Genomic DNA, 18,662 nt, shown 5'->3' on the forward strand with positions numbered 1-18,662 from the left:
CTAAAACATGTGTTTTTGCACTATTGTCATTTTTTTTCTTGTATAAAAAAAAAATAAAAATAAAAAAATACACACATTCATACTATATCTAACATAGGCCTACTTTCTTTTTTTAGCGGTCATGAAGAAATTACTTATTTAAAATAAGTACCTACTAAAGACAGTATACGATTTCATACGCAGCCTTTCTTTCTCCTTTGCCAGTGTCCTGACATTTCAACCTATTCCTAACATAGACCATAAAAAAATAATTCCTACCCGTCAAATTGTCCTACCCGGACTTCTGGTTATTACTGTAACGGAGCAGGCTTCCGCATCACCTCCTCTTCACCACCGGAGGGAACCGTCTCTGGAATATCTAATTCCCATCATGCCTCATACCTGGGACTGATTGCACTCACACCTGCACCTCATTCACACACACTCCTATAAGCCTCATTCACACACTCATTCAGTGTGAAGTCTTGATCTGCCCCAGCCATCATTTCTGAGCGGTTTTTCCCCCGAGTTTGATTCCTGTGTTAGATCTTGGATTGTTTATCGTTGCTGACCCTTCTCTGCCTGACCTGACACCGGACTGTTTCCTGGATTCTGATCTTCTCTCTGCATGCCCTGACCCTTGACTGTTTACTGGACTCTGATTCTCTCTGCCTGCCTCGACCCTTTGCCTGTTTACCTGGTTTTCTCAGCCTTGCCTTCTCTGTTCTGTTTGCCACTGTTGGACCCTGACTGTTTTGATTATTCTAATAAATGCTGCAAATGGATTCTCCTCACTCTGCCTCTTCGCAAAAATTACAGGGTGCACATCAATATTTAATATTTATTTTTAAAATATTTGCACCGTTTTAAGAGTAGGTTTAGGGAGATATGGATGTTAAAGCATCAAACCACATAAATATGATGCTGGTAGCTCAGCCTGATAGCATTTTTCTTTGTCGAATTGTGCTACCTACTGTTTCAATGGGAGGTTGCCAAATCTGACAAGGTAGGACAAGTCGTCAAGCACCTGCTAGCAGAACTTTGGAGTCCCACAATTACACAAGGATAACAAAGTTATATTGCTTTTTTCTAAATCTATTCATTATAATATGGACACTTTGTGTAATAAGTATTTTTAGCAACAATTACAAGCATCTGCTATATTTGGAAGACCATGCACAACATTACAATGTGTCCATCACACAGGCTGAAAATTGGATTGATATAATCTTCAGGTTGTTTACTGATGTCAGCAGTGGCATGGTGCACAGCAGAAGAGAAGATTATAACTGTAACTCAGTTCTGGATAGACCGTGAGGATCGTACTTGCTTCCCAAATTTGGATTTATTTCTTGGCAGATTTGCAAATAACAAGAAATAATTGATCACACTGATTTTTGCATATGGTTATAGTGTTTCCACCGAGAGGACTTACAACGAGTTATGGAAATGAGCAATCAGACATCACTTTGCCTGTTAGAGTAGGTAAGTCAAATCCAGAGGTTAGTTAAGTAATTGGTAATGTTAGACTGCATTTTTTAATACTGACAACAATAACACCAGAATTAATCACACATTAGGTACATATACATTTAAAAAGGGTTAAATCTAAATAATGAATGTAATTGTTTGTTGTACTACTGTCAGCTCTTTTTACTTTTTGACAATTAAATTGGTTTACTTGTTCATTTCTGAATTTCAGTTATGAGGTCTCAGTAAACTCAAGTAGCAGACAGCAATACTTGGATAATCTCATTTAAAGGCCCGTAAGTTTTTATATGGACTCTGTTTTGATTAAGATACCCAGTATAATGTAGGACATACAGTAAAGGTTGTATTTTTGGGTGAACATGATAATAGTAATGTTTTATTTGGATAATGCTGAGGTGATCAGCCTAAGCATAACTGAATTATACTTTACTCTTAACAGGATTTCAGCAATCATCTACCTTCAAATCCTATACCACTAATAACCAGCACAAATGTAGGCTATAGATTTAATATTATGCACTTTTCTTCATTAATTCTTCATTAATGTATTTTAGCTGTTCGGAAAGCATTTTTATCACATACTATGCTAATTACTGCATATAATTTTTATTTGCAAACATATTTATCAATTCTATCAGTTTACCTATGTTTATTTTTCTTAGTTTGCTGTTGCTGATGGAATGGTTGACTTTAAGGGCATTTCTCATGTGACAGTGAAGGAGCTCTACTGTGTGCCAACCCACCAGCTGCGTGGCTGACCCGTTACTTTGCAATGCAACGGTCATCCATTGCCTTTCACAGCGCACTTCCAGCATTGGCCACCAGAGGACTCCAGACCCCTGACCAAAGCCCCCATTTCTCTAATAATCATAAACATACCTATTTATGTTTCTGGCTACTGTGGTTCACTGTACGCTTTCTGTGCCTCGTCCCTGCCACCTCTGCTGCCACTGTAAGGGTTGGGGTGGTGGGGCCTTGGTCATGTGACCCCCTCTTCACCAAAGCCCAGCCCGGCGTGGCTGCGCGGTTAGCTGTGGAGCACATCAACAAGGACCCCTTCCTCTCACAGGGCATCACGTTCGATTATGTCATCCTGGAGGAGGACTGTGGGACATCTCAGTCTTTTGCCCGTTTTCTTGGTTACTATAAACGGGCATCTGGGTTTATAGGTCCAGTTAACCCAGGCTACTGTGAAGCTGCCTCTCTCTTAGGTAAGAGTTGGAATAAGGCAGTGTTTTCCTGGTCTTGTATTGGAAATGAGATGGATGACGCCCGCAGTCACCCTACTTTTGCCCGAACCATGCCCCTCCCCTCCCTTGTGCTGCTGAGCTTCATGCGCCACTTTAGTTGGGCACATGTTGGCATCATTTCATCAGCTGAGGATGTCTGGATGGAGGCGGGTTTAAGGCTGGCCAATGTCCTGCGTGGTCATGGGATGCCTGTTGGCATTGTGGCATCTGTTCGTAATGATCACACCAGCGTGCGTAATACCCTGGTCAAGGTCAAGAAAGTGGCGGAGCTTCGTTGTGAGTTTAAAACACTGCTAATGTCAGATGATATTATGTACTGATAAGGTATCTGCTCTCATTTTAATCTAACATGTACATTGTTTTCGACACACTATTTCAATGTTATTCCATAATTTACACTCCAAATGAGTTTACTTCAAAACTTTGCTTTGATAGGCTACTGATACTTTCTCAGTATTTACACTACTTTTCAAAAGGTAAGTCGGTAAGATTTTTTTAATGTGTTTGAAAGAAGTCTCTTACCGTATGCTCACCAAGGCAGCACTTATTTGATCAGAAATACAGTAAAAACATTAATATTGTGAAACATTGTAATAAAAAAAGTTTTCTATTACATATTTTAAAATGTAATACAGTATATTACATTAATGGTAAAGCTGAATTTTCAGCATCATTACTATAGTCTTCAGTGCCACATTATCCATCAGAAATCATTCTAATATGCTGAATTGCTGTTCAAGATTCATTGAAAACATTTTCAGGATTCTTTGATGAATAGAAAGTTCAAAAGAACAACATTTTATACATTTGAAATAGAAATCTGTAACATTATAAGTGTATACAATGTCACTTTTGATCAATTTAATGCGTCTTTGCTGAATAAAAGTATACATTTCTTTAAAAAAAAGAATCTTATTGACCCCAAACTTTTGAATGGTAGTGTAAAGTGAGGTCCAAATGTCTAAGACAACTAGTGAAATGCTTCTATTTATTAATTAATTAATTTAACATACAACTTTTAACTACAAATTATATTTGAATTTGATTTAATCAATTATAGATTCTAATTATAAAAAATATAGGCCTATATATATTTTTGTCAGCAGTTTTACAGAAAAGTTCACATGAAAAATTTGCTTCTGTCTTGATTAGCATTACCCTAAAAACAGTTTATCATAAATTCTTTGGGGGAAAAACATATTCAGTGTCATCCCAGACAGTTGGATCCCACTGTATTTAATATAATGCTATCAAATAATATACAATAAGATATTACAAATGATTGCTTGTTTTCCACTGTGTGATTTGGTGATGTGCCACTGTGGTTTCTACCTGTCCTGCCTTCTTCTCAATCATGCTTTTGTTTGCAGTGGTCATCCTCGTTATGCACTCGGTGTTGATTGGTGGAGGAGCCCAGAAGATGCTATTGGAGACAGCTCATGACATGCGGATGACCGACGGCTCGTTGGTGTTTATATCTTACGATACTCTCTTTTACAGTCTGCCCTACCATCACATTACCCATCCAGCCCTGCGCTACAACAGCAAGCTGCTACGAGCCTACGATGCCGTGCTCACCATCACTATTGAGTCTCCAAAGGAACAGTCTTTCTACCAAGCTTTTGAAAAGGCCCAGGAGCAAGGAGAGCTGCCCAAGCACCTTAAACCACAGCAGGTACAAAGATGCTTTACAATGGGGCGTTAAATTGTTTCAAAACTATGCTAATAGCTAATACAAAACCTTCACATTCTACAGGTGTCCCCATTGTTTGGCACCATCTACTCCTCCATCGTGTTAATGGCTCATGCTGTGCAAAGTGTCAGGGCTTCCGGTCAATGGATGTCTGGGGGGAACATAGCCCAAAATGCCCGAAACCTGCTATTCAAAGGTGTTAGCCTACAAGCAAACTCTTCTGACTTTGGCATGCTGGACTATGTGGTGCTGGACACAGATGGCTTTTCTTGGGAGTTGAAGCCTACATATCGTATAGAGATGCAGACAGATATGGTGCGCTTTTTGGGTCGGCCGATTCATTTTCCTCATGCGGGGCCACCGAAAACTGATTCCAGCTGCTGGTTTACACGTGGGATCATCTGCCGTGGAGGTGAGTGTGTACATGATACCGTGTTCACTAACACATCGAAATGCATGCATTTTATGTCATATGTAACTATATCACCCTTTGTGTTACAGGTGTGAATCTTTTCAATATAGTTTTAATCTTCCTGTCTGGTTTTCTGTTCTTCTTCTTCTCGATTGGCTGTTCTTACTGCATCAGGTAGGCCTATTCATCAACGAATTATAACTTAAATTGATCATAAAGTGTGTTTTCAGAGTGTGTAGACTGCAACAGTTTCTTTACAATATTTCTAAACTTTCTCTAAAGGCGTAAAATTAATAAGATTCGACTGGTGCGGGGACCGAACAAAATTTTACTGACTTTAAATGACGTGACTTTCATCAACCCCTCCCTGAGCAATAAGGTCAGTAACACACACGTGCACACACACAAACAAACATTCACATGCTCTAATAATTAATACTTCAACCCCAAAAAAACAGAAGCTGAGCTTGGATGACAGCAAGGCCAGTGACACGAGACTGAGCACTTCAGAGCGAAGCCTCAAGTCTCCGTTTTCTAGCCAATCGCCAGCCACCCATGAAAATTCAAATATCGTCATTTATGAGGTAAAATAACTCAATAAGTTATCCAAAATGGCTGATTTTCCTTCTTACTTTAAATGAGTTCAAGATAGAGTGTTGATTTAACATTTTCAATCGAAATATCCCTCCCCAGTCCACAGAGACCATTTATAAAAAACAAAGCTGCAAATATGAGTCGACACATCATTAGAAAGTTGCATGGTTATGATCGATGTTGTAACCACCATTAACCGTGACCGCCCACATTTACATATCAGTGTGATTTCAGTATTTAGCAGCTTGAACAACCTTGTTGAACAACAGTGGGAACTACACTACCGTTTAAAAGTTTAGTGTCAGTAAAAGGAGTTAAAATAAATTAATACTTTTTTTCAGCAAGGATGTATTAAATTGTTTAAAAGTGACAGTAAAGGAATTTACACTGTTACAAAAGATTGATGATAATAATAAAGAAATGCTTCTTGTGCACCAGCATATTAGAATGATTTCTGAAGGATCATGTGACACCCGAAGACTTGAGAAAATTAGCTATGCCATCATAGGAATAATTTACATTTTAGAATATATAAAAATAGAAGAAGAAAAAACTTACCGACCCCAAAGTTTTGGACAGTATTATACATGGAGATTAGTCAATCACAAAATAGGTCATTTACATATAGAAATCTTAAAAATCAAAACAGCATTTTTTTCTAAGGGTCAGATGAATGGTTAAAAATGGTCATGTAAAACTAGATTATGACTTAATGTTTAAGTAGACTTTATAGAAAATTTTGTGGTATACTTGTAAGGCGTCTTTAATGTATACTACTTTGAATATTTATAATGTTTCTCATTTGGCAGGGTGATTGGGCATGGCTGAAACGGCTTCCGTATGGAAACTTCCGGAGCATCACTCCTAATACCAGCGATGTTTTTGAACTGGTTGGTTTTGCCACTGATTTTACATAGTCTAACTTTAGGTGTAGTACTCCTTCTGTTGGTAGAACCACATACTGTGTTCTCTGTTATTGATTATTACAAATAATCATACAATTGTTCTTTATTCTACAGATGAAAGATTTGAGGCAAGAGAATATTAACACATTTCTAGGCTTCTTCCACGACTGCGGAGTCTTTGCAATAGTAACAGAGTACTGTTCGCGTGGCAGCTTGGAAGATCTGTTGGTCAACGACGATGTCAAACTGGACTGGATGTTCAAGTCCTCTCTCATTCTGGACCTCATCAAGGTACTCTTATTAAAGTGTAATTAGTTGAATTTTTTAATTAAGATTGCCTTGTAAAATATATCAACATTGAAATAAAGCAAGCACACATTTGTCTTCTGAATTTATACTGTTTCTAAATCATGTCATAAAAAGAGACAATGAATTATAATATGAATAATTTAAATTTATATATATATATATATATATATATATATATATATATATATATATACATAATTATATGTATTTTACACTCTTTATATACTCTTTTTTTCTACTGAAATTTCTTGGAAAGATATTTTTGCAGTGTTTCGTCAGCAGAACAATCCAGAAACACTCTATGTCTATAGAATGTCTATCCCTCACAGCCTCGCTTTCATTCCCGTTAGAAATCAAAAATGGCACTGCTGTGAATAAGGTCTATAACGTCTGACAGGAGAGGAAAGTTTGTTTCTCTGAGATGAGAGACTTTTTATTTCGTAAAAAGTTACGAAAATAACATTAGAATAATGACACTGAAATATAGCCTGACAACATCTCATCTGACCACAGATACTGAACCAGGACAATGCGTTTTAGGCACACTTTACTTAAACGGAGTATGACAGAATCAGCTGTCAAAAGCTTTCATGCACGTCTTTCAAAATAAAAGTCTTGATTCAGAAAAAAAGATGTTGTTTCTTTCACTGGACACTCCACGACGCACTTTTAGCTCACGACCCACCAGTTGAGATACACTGCTCTAGTGTGTACATTTTTGTTACATAAATCAATTTGCAGTTACATAACATGCATGCTTGTGTGTGTGTTTATGACTGGCATGCAGGGTATGAAATACCTACACCATAGGAACATTTGTCATGGAAGGCTTAAATCCAGGAACTGTGTGGTTGATGGGCGTTTTGTGCTCAAAATCACAGACTATGGCTACAATGAGGTGTTGGAATCTCAAAAGTTTCCTTACGTTGAACCGCCAGCTGAAGGTAAGATTTATTGTGAGTCTTTTCTTATTATTTCTATGCATTTCCATATTCTTTTTCTTCTACATAGCATGCTAATGTATTTTGTTAACCCCAATAGACCTGCTCTGGACCTCCCCTGAGATACTGAGAGGGTCCCACCCTGGTTTATATGGGACTCAACATGGTGATGTGTACAGTTTCTCAATCATTGTGCAAGAGGTGGTTATGCGAGGGCCTCCGTTCTGTATGCTGGAGCAGTCTTGTGATGGTAAAGTCACATGACCCCACCATCTATACCAGGGTTTTTTTTTTCAAACTTTTTGATGACACAGACACAAATATGATGATCCTCTTTCAAGGGCCCCCTTCCTTAAATATAAAAGCTGCTGTATGTTATCATGCATAAATATATTGAAAATATTTGCTTTCATATAATTTAACACTGTATTAATGTACAAGTTATAGTAATACTGTATCTGTACTGTAACTATTATTTGACTATATTGCTAGATTGTTGCGTGAACAAGTTATTATAGTTATTTTACAATGCGTAAGTCTTTAATATATCTGGATAATATAGAAATCATCCAGAAGGTCCGGAAGCCTCCTCCAATATGCCGGCCCATCGTGTCTGCAGACCACGCTCCGATGGAGTGTATTCAGCTTATGAAGAATTGCTGGAACGAACAGCCAGAGAAAAGACCCACATTTGAAGAAATCTTTGACCAGGTGAACTTTAGCAACACTGCCAAACCATCACCGTAAAGTCACATGATATTATTCCTATTCTCTCATAGAAATCGATAGTTCTGTAAAAAAAATAAATCGAGTTAAAAACCAGCAGCGGTGGTTCCCAAAAATGTAATGTATAAAAATGCTTTGACATTACTTCTAGTATGGCCTGTATACAACTAATCATATATTTCATTAAGTGAAATAATGTCAATACTCTAACCTACTTACCAGAATCTCTCTTTTTTGTTTTACCTTAAAAAAATGACTGATAACCACAATAGTTATACAGGTGGTAAAATAGAATCAGAGTTCATCATAAGGGGTCTGTCCATAAAGTACTCATACAACATCAGGGTAACACGCAACACTAAAAGAAGGCTAACTAAACAACATGAAATATAACACAAATCACCCTATAATGTACACGATTCATAACAAAAATGAGAAGAAACATAATTTCTTAAATGAAATGTAATCATATATGTAATGTCACGTAGGAACTTCTGGGAATATCCTTTTGTTTTTCACTGAAAAATGACATGGTAATTCATAGCTTTTACTTCCAAAAACAATACATTTGACAGTATTTTACAGTAAATTACATATGATGCAATGTTCAATATTTTACATTTTTTATATGGTAAGTTAACTTAAAGTAACAGGTTTTTACTGTTGCATTTTTCTGTAAAATTACAAAAATTTTTACAGAGCAATTATTAAAGGTTATAAGATTAAAAACAGAGATTACTGACATGGGTCCCTGAATAACTACAATGCAATGGAGACAAGTGGCAGAATGCTTTAGTAAGCTGTTGGGATCACTTTGGAGCTCAGTATTCTTATATTCTCTGCCTTTCTCTGTATCTCTCTACAGTTCAAGAATGTTAATAAAGGGAAAAAGACCAACATCATAGACTCCATGTTGCGAATGTTGGAGCAGTATTCCTCCAACCTGGAGGAGTTGATCAGGGAAAGGACAGAGGAGCTGGAAATAGAGAAACAAAAGACTGAGAAACTCCTCACACAAATGTTGCCACCGTAAGCGACCCATACACAGTCACAGTAATAACTTTACCATTACACTACTCGAATAAGGGAATGAAAGTGGTTCCCTAATTATTTGTTATACTTTTGCAGTTTTAAAGTGTCTTTTGTTCTTGTTACCTAATCCTCTGTAGGTCAGTGGCAGAGGCTCTGAAGCTGGGCACTACAGTTGAACCCGAGCATTTTGACAGTGTCAGTCTCTATTTCAGTGATATTGTTGGCTTCACCACAATCTCAGCCAACAGTGAGCCTATTGAAGTGGTTGACCTCCTCAATGACCTTTACACAACATTTGATGCTGTAATCGGCAGTCATGATGTCTATAAGGTAACTTGCATTTATTAAATAGCTTTTTTTATTGTTGAATCACTGTATAAGGAAATGTGTTTGCTTCCACAGAGATTTCCTTTGTTTTGTTGTAACCATGTCACATTGTGTTCATGAATATCACAATCTTTCTATTTACCATGTCTCTGCTTTCTTTGCGTGCAGGTGGAGACCATCGGTGATGCTTACATGGTCGCATCAGGTGTGCCCGTGCCCAATGGAAACCGACATGCAGCCGAGATTGCAAACATGGCCCTGGACATCCTGAGTGCTGTTGGTACCTTCAAAATGAGGCATATGCCTGATGTACCAGTCCGCATCCGAATAGGACTTCACTCAGGTCAGGGGCATCCATGCCATTTGGTTTAAGATGAAATGTAAACAATTTTGAACATTTCATTTACGTTATGTATGCTTTCTTATTAGGTCCCTGTGTGGCTGGTGTAGTGGGTTTGACCATGCCGCGGTACTGTCTGTTCGGGGACACGGTTACCACTGCTTCTAGAATGGAGTCTACTGGATTGCGTAAGCATGTGACACTTAGACTGTTTCTAATTTCTAAGAACGCAAAGATCGGACTTGCGTTCTCGTGGAGATCAGTCTTGCCAGGCTACCTTAAAAGAATGAGCTCAGAAGGACACAAGGACACAGAACGCATCTTTGTGAGATTTGAGATGCGCTTTGAACTTGTTGCTCATCTGACCGTTTAGTACATATTAGGCAGTGGGACAGCACCATCCAATGCACAATGAATAAAACATAACATCACAGATGTCACAACCTATTAAAATATGTACTTACATTATTGTTATTGTTTGACGTCTTTTGTTAATTTACATTAGTATTTGTCAATGAGTTTGTATATTTAATGTTACGCTTTGTCAACTTTAAGATACTTTTAAATATGCCAATTAAAAGTAGTACAGGCTTTCTCTAGGTATTTATAACTATTACAATGATACCAGATAAAACGACAAATGTTTACTTTCACGAGCCATCACGTATTTGCAAGCTTTCAGCGGGAATCTCTTAAGTGAGAAGAGAACCATGAGAACAAGCTTACCGGCTTCCGTACGTCGTCCACCCACCATGACTTCTGCGATTTTTTACTGTTCGATTCTCTTAAGTCTGCACTCAGTGCATCCTCGATATCAAGAACACATCTGGGTACTTTCATGCATTCTCTGTTCTTGCATTCTTGAGTATTGGAATTGAACTTTGACGATTGATGATGTAGTGCAAGAACACAAGGACGCAAGATTGCTTATAGGGTTAATTCAAAAATGAAATTTCTGTCATTAATTACTCACCCTCATGTCATTTCAAACCCTTAAGATCTTCATTCATCGTCGGAACACAAATTAAGAAATCTTTGATGAAATTCGAGAGCTTTCTGAAATTACATTAGGCAGCAACGTCATTGCAAATTTTAATGCCCAGAAAGGTAGTAAAGACATAGTTAAAATAGTCCATGTGACTAGAGAGGTTCAACCTTAATGTTATGAAGCGACGTCAGAACGGCGGCTCATTATTGGCCGGCTCCTGCGTCAGCATCACACGCATTTTTCGTGGTGCTCACGTGAACAGCGTCAGCCAAAATTTAACCGGCGTTCTGACGTTGAACACGCATATTGAGAAACAGCCTTAGTTTCACCATTAACAATTCTGTTTCTGTATTTCAAAAATCAATCATGTATGTCTCATTAAATTAAAGTGATTAAAATTATTAACATCTCTATAATCAATGAAATTCAGTGACTGTCATCAATTATATAATTTGCTTTGCCTGGCAAGGAAATTGTTCTTAAAGTGCTAATTTAAAACAAAAAAGACACTTAAAGTTTGTGTGTTTGCAGCGTACAGAATCCATGTCCATTCAAGTACTGTGAAGATCCTGATGGATCTGAAATTGGGGTACAAAGTAGAGCTGAGAGCCAGAACAGAACTCAAGGTGAGTTCATCTGTAGGACAAACCAAAACATTTCATATAATTTGTCTCACAATTACTTGTTTATACACTATTTCAAAAGTTTGGGGTCAGTTTAAACAAAAAAAAAAATTTAATGTTTTTATTTAGCAAGGACACATTAAATTGATCAATTGGCAGTAAAAACATTTACAATGTTACAAAAGATTTTTATTTTAAATAAATGCTGTTCTTTTGAACTTTCTACTCATCAAAGAGGCTTGAATTTTTTTTTCTCGCAGCAGCACAACTGGTTTCAACACTGAAATGTTTCTTGAGCATCAAATCCGCATATTAGAATGATTTCTGAAGAATCGTGTGACACTGAAGACTGGAGTAATGATGCTGAAAATTCAGCTTTGCCATCACAGGAATAAATTACATTTTAAAATATTTTGAAAATAGCCATTTTAAGTTGCAATAATATTTCCCAGTATTACTGTTTTTACCGTGCTTTTAATCAAATAACTGCAGCGTAAGTGAGCATAAGAAACTTCTTTCAAGAATATTAAAAAAATCGTACTAACCCAAAACTTTTGAATGGTAGTGTATGCTATGGTGCATTATATGCTACAATGGTTCGGGGATGGTAAAACCGTGTAAATATGTAGTAGTTGTAAATCAGGCATGGATTAAATGATGCATTTTTCCTAAATTGGCAGCTGTATGGTATAATCATTCAGGTCATCTGAATGGATTCGATTTGCTCTTGTTTTCCACAGGGCAAGGGCATAGAAGAAACCTACTGGCTCACCGGGAGGGACAACTTCACCAAACCGCTCCCAGTGCCGCCCGTACTCAAGTCAGGGTAAGCGGAGGCCTTTCCGTGGCCTGTGTCCTGCAGTCTCTGTGTGTGTGTCTTCTGTTTATTTTCTCCAATGTATTTTTCAGGCAAATGGCTCATGGCTTGCAGATGGAGGAGATAGCCGCATACAAGAAGCGGAAAGCAGAAGCACAGCTTGCAAAGAAGAAAAACTGAGGTAATGTTATGCATGGAGAATGTATAACATTACTCAATGTGGCACAGGGAGTTGAGGGAGGTGGGGAGGACGAAAGGACAGGGGGTAAAGAGTCACTGTGGGAAGCTATTGCCAATTTTTCCCATTTTGGTTGGGTTCATTCTCCAATCATACACAAGACTCAGTTCTTCTACTTTCAAGTAATGTTTCTCAGATGATACTACATTATCATACTGCTTTATCTTTCCACTATTTCAATTTTTTTTCTGTTCATTTCTGCAATTGTCAGTTTATAAATTTGTACATGAATTTTTACTTTTAATGTATTAGATTTTTTACCAAAGTTACCCTTAAATCAAAATGAAATTGTCTGTGTGTGATTTGGTGATGTCATCATTTCTGGTAACTTTGTACACCCTCATAGATATTTTTGGTCTTAAAGATTTGTCACTTCTCTAAGATAGTGGTTATTAAAGCTCTCTCCTTCCAAAGTGGATGGCATTCTTCAGATATGGATAGCCGGCTTTTCAAAATGGATCGTCGGCTATGTTTTGCATGCTGTTATGTTTCTGTTTGTGTGTTCTGTCATGCTCTGAATGTCTTGTGTTCTCAGTGTTTCATGTAACATGTTTTAAAATAGACCAAAACAAAGTATATATATATACAGGTCCTTCTAAAAAAAATTAGAATATTGTGATAAAGTTAATTATTTTCCATAATGTAATGATAAAAATTTAACTTTCATATATTTTAGATTCATTGCACACACCAACTGAAATATTTCAGGTCTTTTATTGTTTTAATACTGATGATTTTGGCATACAGCTCATGAAAACCCAAAATTCCTATCTCAAAAAATTAGCATATCATGAAAAGGGTCTCTAAACGAGCTATTAACCTAATCATCTGAGTCAACAGAGGCTGTGTTTACACTTGGCATTAACATGCGATCACCGTGATCCGATCAAGCAGATCAGATCATTAGACAATCAGGACATTGTGCGTTTACATTTGTTCACATTAAGTAACCTCTGTATCTGGATAACCGATCGGATTCCTGTTTCCTGCATAAATTAGGTCTGTGGCACGTCACCAGATTAAGAGTAAAGATGATACAAATTAAACAATGTCCCAATTGCTTTCACTCACTCACTTTACTTTCAATCTCCAGTAATTAGATCAAATTAATTTTTTTGAACGAAGGAATACTTCCAGAGTTGATCATACAAAAATAACTGGGTTGATCATGTTAAAGTCACATCGATCATCTGGGTTTAAGCTTATAGCGTGCAATGACTATATTGACAGAAATGGGAGCTTGATAAACATGCTGAAACAATAAAAACATTCAACATTTAAAACATAAAAAAAAATTCCGATTCCGAGTATTCCTCTGGCAAAGCGGCGTGCAGCTCTTCATTAAGATCATGACTGACTGTATACAGGCGATTGCCTTGTTCAGATAATGTTTACATTTACATTTATCTGACGCTTTTATCCAAAGCGACTTACAATTGCTATGTATGTCAGAGGTTGCCTCTGGAGCAACTAGGGGTTAAGTGTCTTGCTCAGGGACACATTGGTGTCTCACAGTGGATTCGAACCCGGGTCTCTCACACCAAAGGCATGTGTCTTATCCACTGCGCCATCACCACCACCAGTTTCATTTCTTGTCTAAACTGCGTCTGGCCATTATTTTCTGACAGCCACGTAGGGAGAGTGGGTGGGGATTTAAATTACGTCCAGCTGTGAATGCAGACACGATGGCTGGATTGCGTTTACATTACACTGAGATTCGATCACAATGAGTCCTCGACTCCCTCCGAACCTGGACACGCTGATCGGATAACATTCCATTCAGAAGTGCGTTTACACTTGTCTTTTCAATGTGTATGTGGACAACATCCGGATACAGGTCGCATGTTAATGCCAAGTGTAAACGCAGCCTAATTAACTCTAAACACCTGCAAAAGATTCCTGAGGCTTTTAAAAACTCCCAGCCTGTTTGATTACTCAAAACCGCAATCATGGGTAAGACTGCCGACCTGACTGCTGTCCAGAAGGCCATCATTGACACCCTCAAGCAAGAGGGTAAGACACAGAAATAAATTTCTGAACAAATAGGCTGTTCCCAGAGTGCTGTATCAAGGCACCTCAGTGGGAAGTCTGTGGGAAGGAACAAGTGTGGCAAAAAACGCTGCACAACGAGAAGAGGTGACCGGACCCTGAGGAAGATTTTGGAGAAGGACCGATTCCAGACCTTGGGGGACCTGCGGAAGCAGTGGACTGAGTCTGGAGTAGAAACATCCAGAGCCACCGTGCACAGGCGTGTGCAGGAAATGGGCTACAGGTGCCGCATTCCCCAGGTCAAGCCACTTTTGAACCAGAAACAGCGGCAGAAGCGCCTGACCTGGGCTACAGAGAAGCAGCACTGGACTGTTGCTCAGTGGTCCAAAGTACTTTTTTCGAATGAAAGCAAATTTTGCATGTCATTCGGAAATCAAGGTGCCAGAGTCTGGAGGAAGACTGGGGAGAAGGAAATGCCAAAATGCCTGAAGTCCAGTGTCAAGTACCCACAGTCAGTGATGGTGTGCGGTGCCATGTCAGCTGCTGGTGTTGGTCCACTGTGTTTTATCAAGGGCAGGGTCAATGCAGCTAGCTATCAGGAGATTTTGGAGCACTTCATGCTTCCATCTGCTGAAAAGCTTTATGGAGATGAAGATTTCATTTTTCAGCACGACCTGGCACCTGCTCACAGTGCCAAAACCACTGGTAAATGGTTTACTGACCATGGTATTACTGTGCTCAATTGGCCTGCCAACTCTCCTGACCTGAACCCCATAGAGAATCTGTGGGATATTGTGAAGAGAAAGTTGAGAGACGCAAGACCCAACACTCTGGATGAGCTTAAGGCCGCTATCGAAGCATCCTGGGCCTCCATAACACCTCAGCAGTGAAACAGGCTGATTGACTCCATGCCACGCCGCATTGAAGCAGTCATTTCTGCAAAAGGATTCCCGACCAAGTATTGACTGCATAACTGAACATTATTATTTGAAGGTTGACTTTTTTTGTATTAAAACACTTCTTTTATTGGTCGGATGAAATATGCTAATTTTTTGAGAGAGGAATTTTGGGTTTTCATGAGCTGTATGCCAAAATCATCAGTATTAAAACAATAAAAGACCTGAAATATTTCAGTTGGTGTGCAATGAATCTAAAATATATGAAAGTTTAATTTTTATCATTAAAGTCCCCCTGTAGTCAATAATTTTATCACTTAAATCTTTGATCAACAAAATGAAATATTTTAAGTTTTTTTTTTCTTGAAAAAACAATTATTCATGACTTAAATAGATTGAATGTGACTCTACACCCTTACACATTTACACCCTCATTTAGTATTCACGTTTTATGAATATGCAAATTAGCCCCGCCTCCATTCACTCACACCAGCTCAGAGATCCACTCGTTGACGTGATTGGTTACAAGGTAGTTTGTGACGTCAGAAACACCAGCTATTTCAAACTGCTTTTTTGAGACTGTCTTTGGTTCACTACAGTTTTAAGGAGAAAATACTCAGCTATGGTGTTGACTTTGCACATGGTTTGTCTTAAAGCATTAAAAACGTAGACATATAAACCACTTTAAAAACTTGATTTTCACCACAGGCGGACTTTAATGTTAACAAATTAAACCACTTTTTATATATATATATATATATATATATATATATATATATATATATATATAACAGTTAAATGAAGTTGATATTACTGTATTCTTAAATATACTTTTCTCTTTCTGTTGTTTTTGTGGAACAAATGTTTTTGACGGACAGTCAAAACATGTGATGTCATTTGGTAATGTGTTAGATACACTAAGGTGTGATCCTTCTTTGTTTTTCTGTTACAGAATTGAATCGAAAGATTTTAAGGTGATGCTTAAGAAGGCGGTGAAGAAGATCTCCACTGTGCGTCAGGTGGCTCAGCTCACACTAGCCGATGAGGGCAATGTCTTGATCCACCATCACTGATGACCTTTTACCTTTGCCTTTTTGAACCCACAACTGTACGCAGAATGAAATGGAATGTGAAGAAATGGAGAACAAGTTAAAAGAGCACCAAAACATTCTTTGCTTGTTTTCAGTCTGTTCTTTGTTTAAAAGCACCTAATGAAGCAAGCTTGAGTGTACAGTGTACTGAACAGGGACTTCTATTAGCTATGGTAGAAAGTCAGACTTTTTGTTAAAACCAGTCCCCGAAGTGGGCCAGTGCGCATTATATTTTATTATCCTATATTTTAATCTGTAGCGTACCCTCACTTTTTCTTGCGAAAACGAGAAATATTATAACAATTTAAATTATTGTTTTCTGTTTTAAATAATAGTCTTCAGTGTCACATGATCCTTCAGAAATCATTCTAATATGCTGATTTGTTGCTCAAGGAACACTTATTATTAACACTTATTATTATCATTGTTGAAACCAGTTGTGATGCTTCATATTTTTTAGGAAATATTTTATTTTCGCTTTTCTTTGATGAATGTAATGTTAGAAAACTGCATTTATTTGAAATGGAATAATAGTATACATATTGTAAAAACAAAAAAATGTTCTGACTTTTCCCAAACTTTTGAATGGATGTGTATATATGTGTAGACAAATACTACTATTTCATTTAAAAAAATTTAAATAAATTTCACATTTACTGTAAAAATAAAAATAATATCTGAAAATATCAGGTGTCATTTGTTTAAAACTTAGCTATAGTTTAATACTGAATGTGCTAATGTGCGTGAACTGTATTATAATGTCTTGAAATACTTTGCAGTCACACTGTAGTTAAAGAAATACAGTATAACAGTGCCCTCTTGTTATGATGTCAATAAACGCAGCAGATGGCGACCTACATTATCATGCCCTATGTGGATTATCCAGTACTGACTCTACATAAGACTGCAGAGCCACAAGGTCACCCCTAACCAGATTACCTTCTCTCAAAACCTGTTCAAAAACTCACAGCAAGATTACCCAATACTTTAAAGATAGTGATTTTTAATCATTATTAACTGTTTCTTCTTATTCTCTCAGTTTAACTGCCATATGTCTTTGGATGGAAATTTTTTAAAATCAGTCTAAGTTATTTATATTTTCAATAATACATATTGGCATTTCAGAAGTCACACTGTGCTTGAGGCATTAAGGTCTCTCTTGAAGAAAACAATGGCACAAAATACACACTGAAAAAATGTTCTAATGAAAATGAAATCATCATGCCAACTGGCCATCAATTAAACAGACAATCAAAATTGATCCTCACATCTATTTCACCAAAACAAATTTCAATTTGTTATTGACGTTATAGTAGTTCCACGTAAGTGAACCAAGTAATTATTCCACAATAATTTCTCAGCAGGTCAAACAGGGTGTCAGAATGAAATTTCATAGTGTGAAGGAGACATGTTGGCAGTGGAATGGTTTGAATAACTTGAATAACAAAATGTATTAACAATGTAATGTAATTTATAGAATATAAAGTTAATTTTAATCATTTAAAATAAAAAATAAATGTTATATACATATACTGTATATCAAACAGCACTGGGTGACTGAATTGCTATATTATTCTTGTGTTTAGCACATGCATTGTTTCACTGAATTGGCCACATGTGATAATTTTCATTTAACTTTATTATAGGCCTATATGGTTATAGAAGTGTTTGCCACTACAAGGCCGACCAGCTGTCCTTCCTGTCTCCCTGTAGCACTGTTTTAGGTGTCTTACATAAAGGACATTGCAGTTTATTGCTCTTGCCACATATACAGTACAGTCCTCATGCTTCCCAATGGCATGTTCACACGAGTGTGCAGCGACCCTGGCCATCTTTCTTCTGGTGTTTTTCAGAGTCAGTAGAAAGATCTCTTTAATGTCCTAATGTATTGGACCTGTGAACTGAATTGTATTCATCCTGTAGTGTCTTAAGGACTGTTGCAAGGTGCATGTGGATATGGTTCCACAAAATATATTTGAAGCATGAAAAACATTGTTAAACCCCTTTTCAATAAAGATATA

At 37.4% G+C, this 18,662-nt stretch overlaps 1 protein-coding gene across 5 annotated transcripts; it reads left to right on the forward strand.

Moving 5' to 3' along the window:
• The first annotated feature begins 1,688 nt into the window (after positions 1 to 1,688).
• Positions 1,689 to 17,327, forward strand: gc2 (guanylyl cyclase 2). Of its 5 annotated transcripts, none has more exons than XM_077229504.1 (20): positions 1,689 to 1,745; positions 2,133 to 2,996; positions 4,091 to 4,395; positions 4,477 to 4,825; positions 4,915 to 4,999; positions 5,108 to 5,204; positions 5,284 to 5,409; positions 6,229 to 6,309; positions 6,439 to 6,615; positions 7,421 to 7,577; positions 7,675 to 7,824; positions 8,137 to 8,285; positions 9,166 to 9,329; positions 9,470 to 9,662; positions 9,828 to 10,002; positions 10,089 to 10,187; positions 11,519 to 11,613; positions 12,351 to 12,436; positions 12,520 to 12,608; positions 16,503 to 17,327. In XM_077229504.1, exons 2-19 carry the CDS (start codon positions 2,243 to 2,245, stop codon positions 12,605 to 12,607), a joined length of 3,330 nt encoding a protein of 1,109 aa, XP_077085619.1. In that variant the 5' UTR covers positions 1,689 to 1,745; positions 2,133 to 2,242; the 3' UTR covers position 12,608; positions 16,503 to 17,327. The 5 variants fall into 5 exon arrangements, with proteins under 5 accessions (XP_077085619.1, XP_077085617.1, XP_077085620.1 ...); XM_077229503.1 differs by lacking the exon at positions 12,520 to 12,608 and adding an exon at positions 1,910 to 1,963 and having other exon boundaries at positions 1,729 to 1,745; XM_077229502.1 differs by lacking the exon at positions 12,520 to 12,608.
• Positions 17,328 to 18,662: the final 1,335 nt, after the last annotated feature.

The sequence above is a fragment of the Siphateles boraxobius genome, unplaced genomic scaffold (genome assembly GCF_051911475.1).
Source record: "Siphateles boraxobius isolate OS27281-9 unplaced genomic scaffold, OSU_SipBor_1 130, whole genome shotgun sequence".
Lineage (NCBI taxonomy): Eukaryota > Metazoa > Chordata > Actinopteri > Cypriniformes > Leuciscidae > Siphateles > Siphateles boraxobius.

What these genes read in the sequence shown, in the direction of transcription:
- gc2 (XM_077229502.1), top strand. Translation starts at nt 2,243, where the DNA reads ATGCAACGGTCATCCATTGCCTTTCACAGCGCACTTCCAGCATTGGCC. An exon ending in TGGGATCATCTGCCGTGGAG is followed by an intron (nt 4,826 to 4,914) that starts GTGAGTGTGTAC and finishes TTTGTGTTACAG; the next exon opens with GTGTGAATCTTTTCAATATA. An exon ending in GGCTGTTCTTACTGCATCAG is followed by an intron (nt 5,000 to 5,107) that starts GTAGGCCTATTC and finishes CTTTCTCTAAAG; the next exon opens with GCGTAAAATTAATAAGATTC.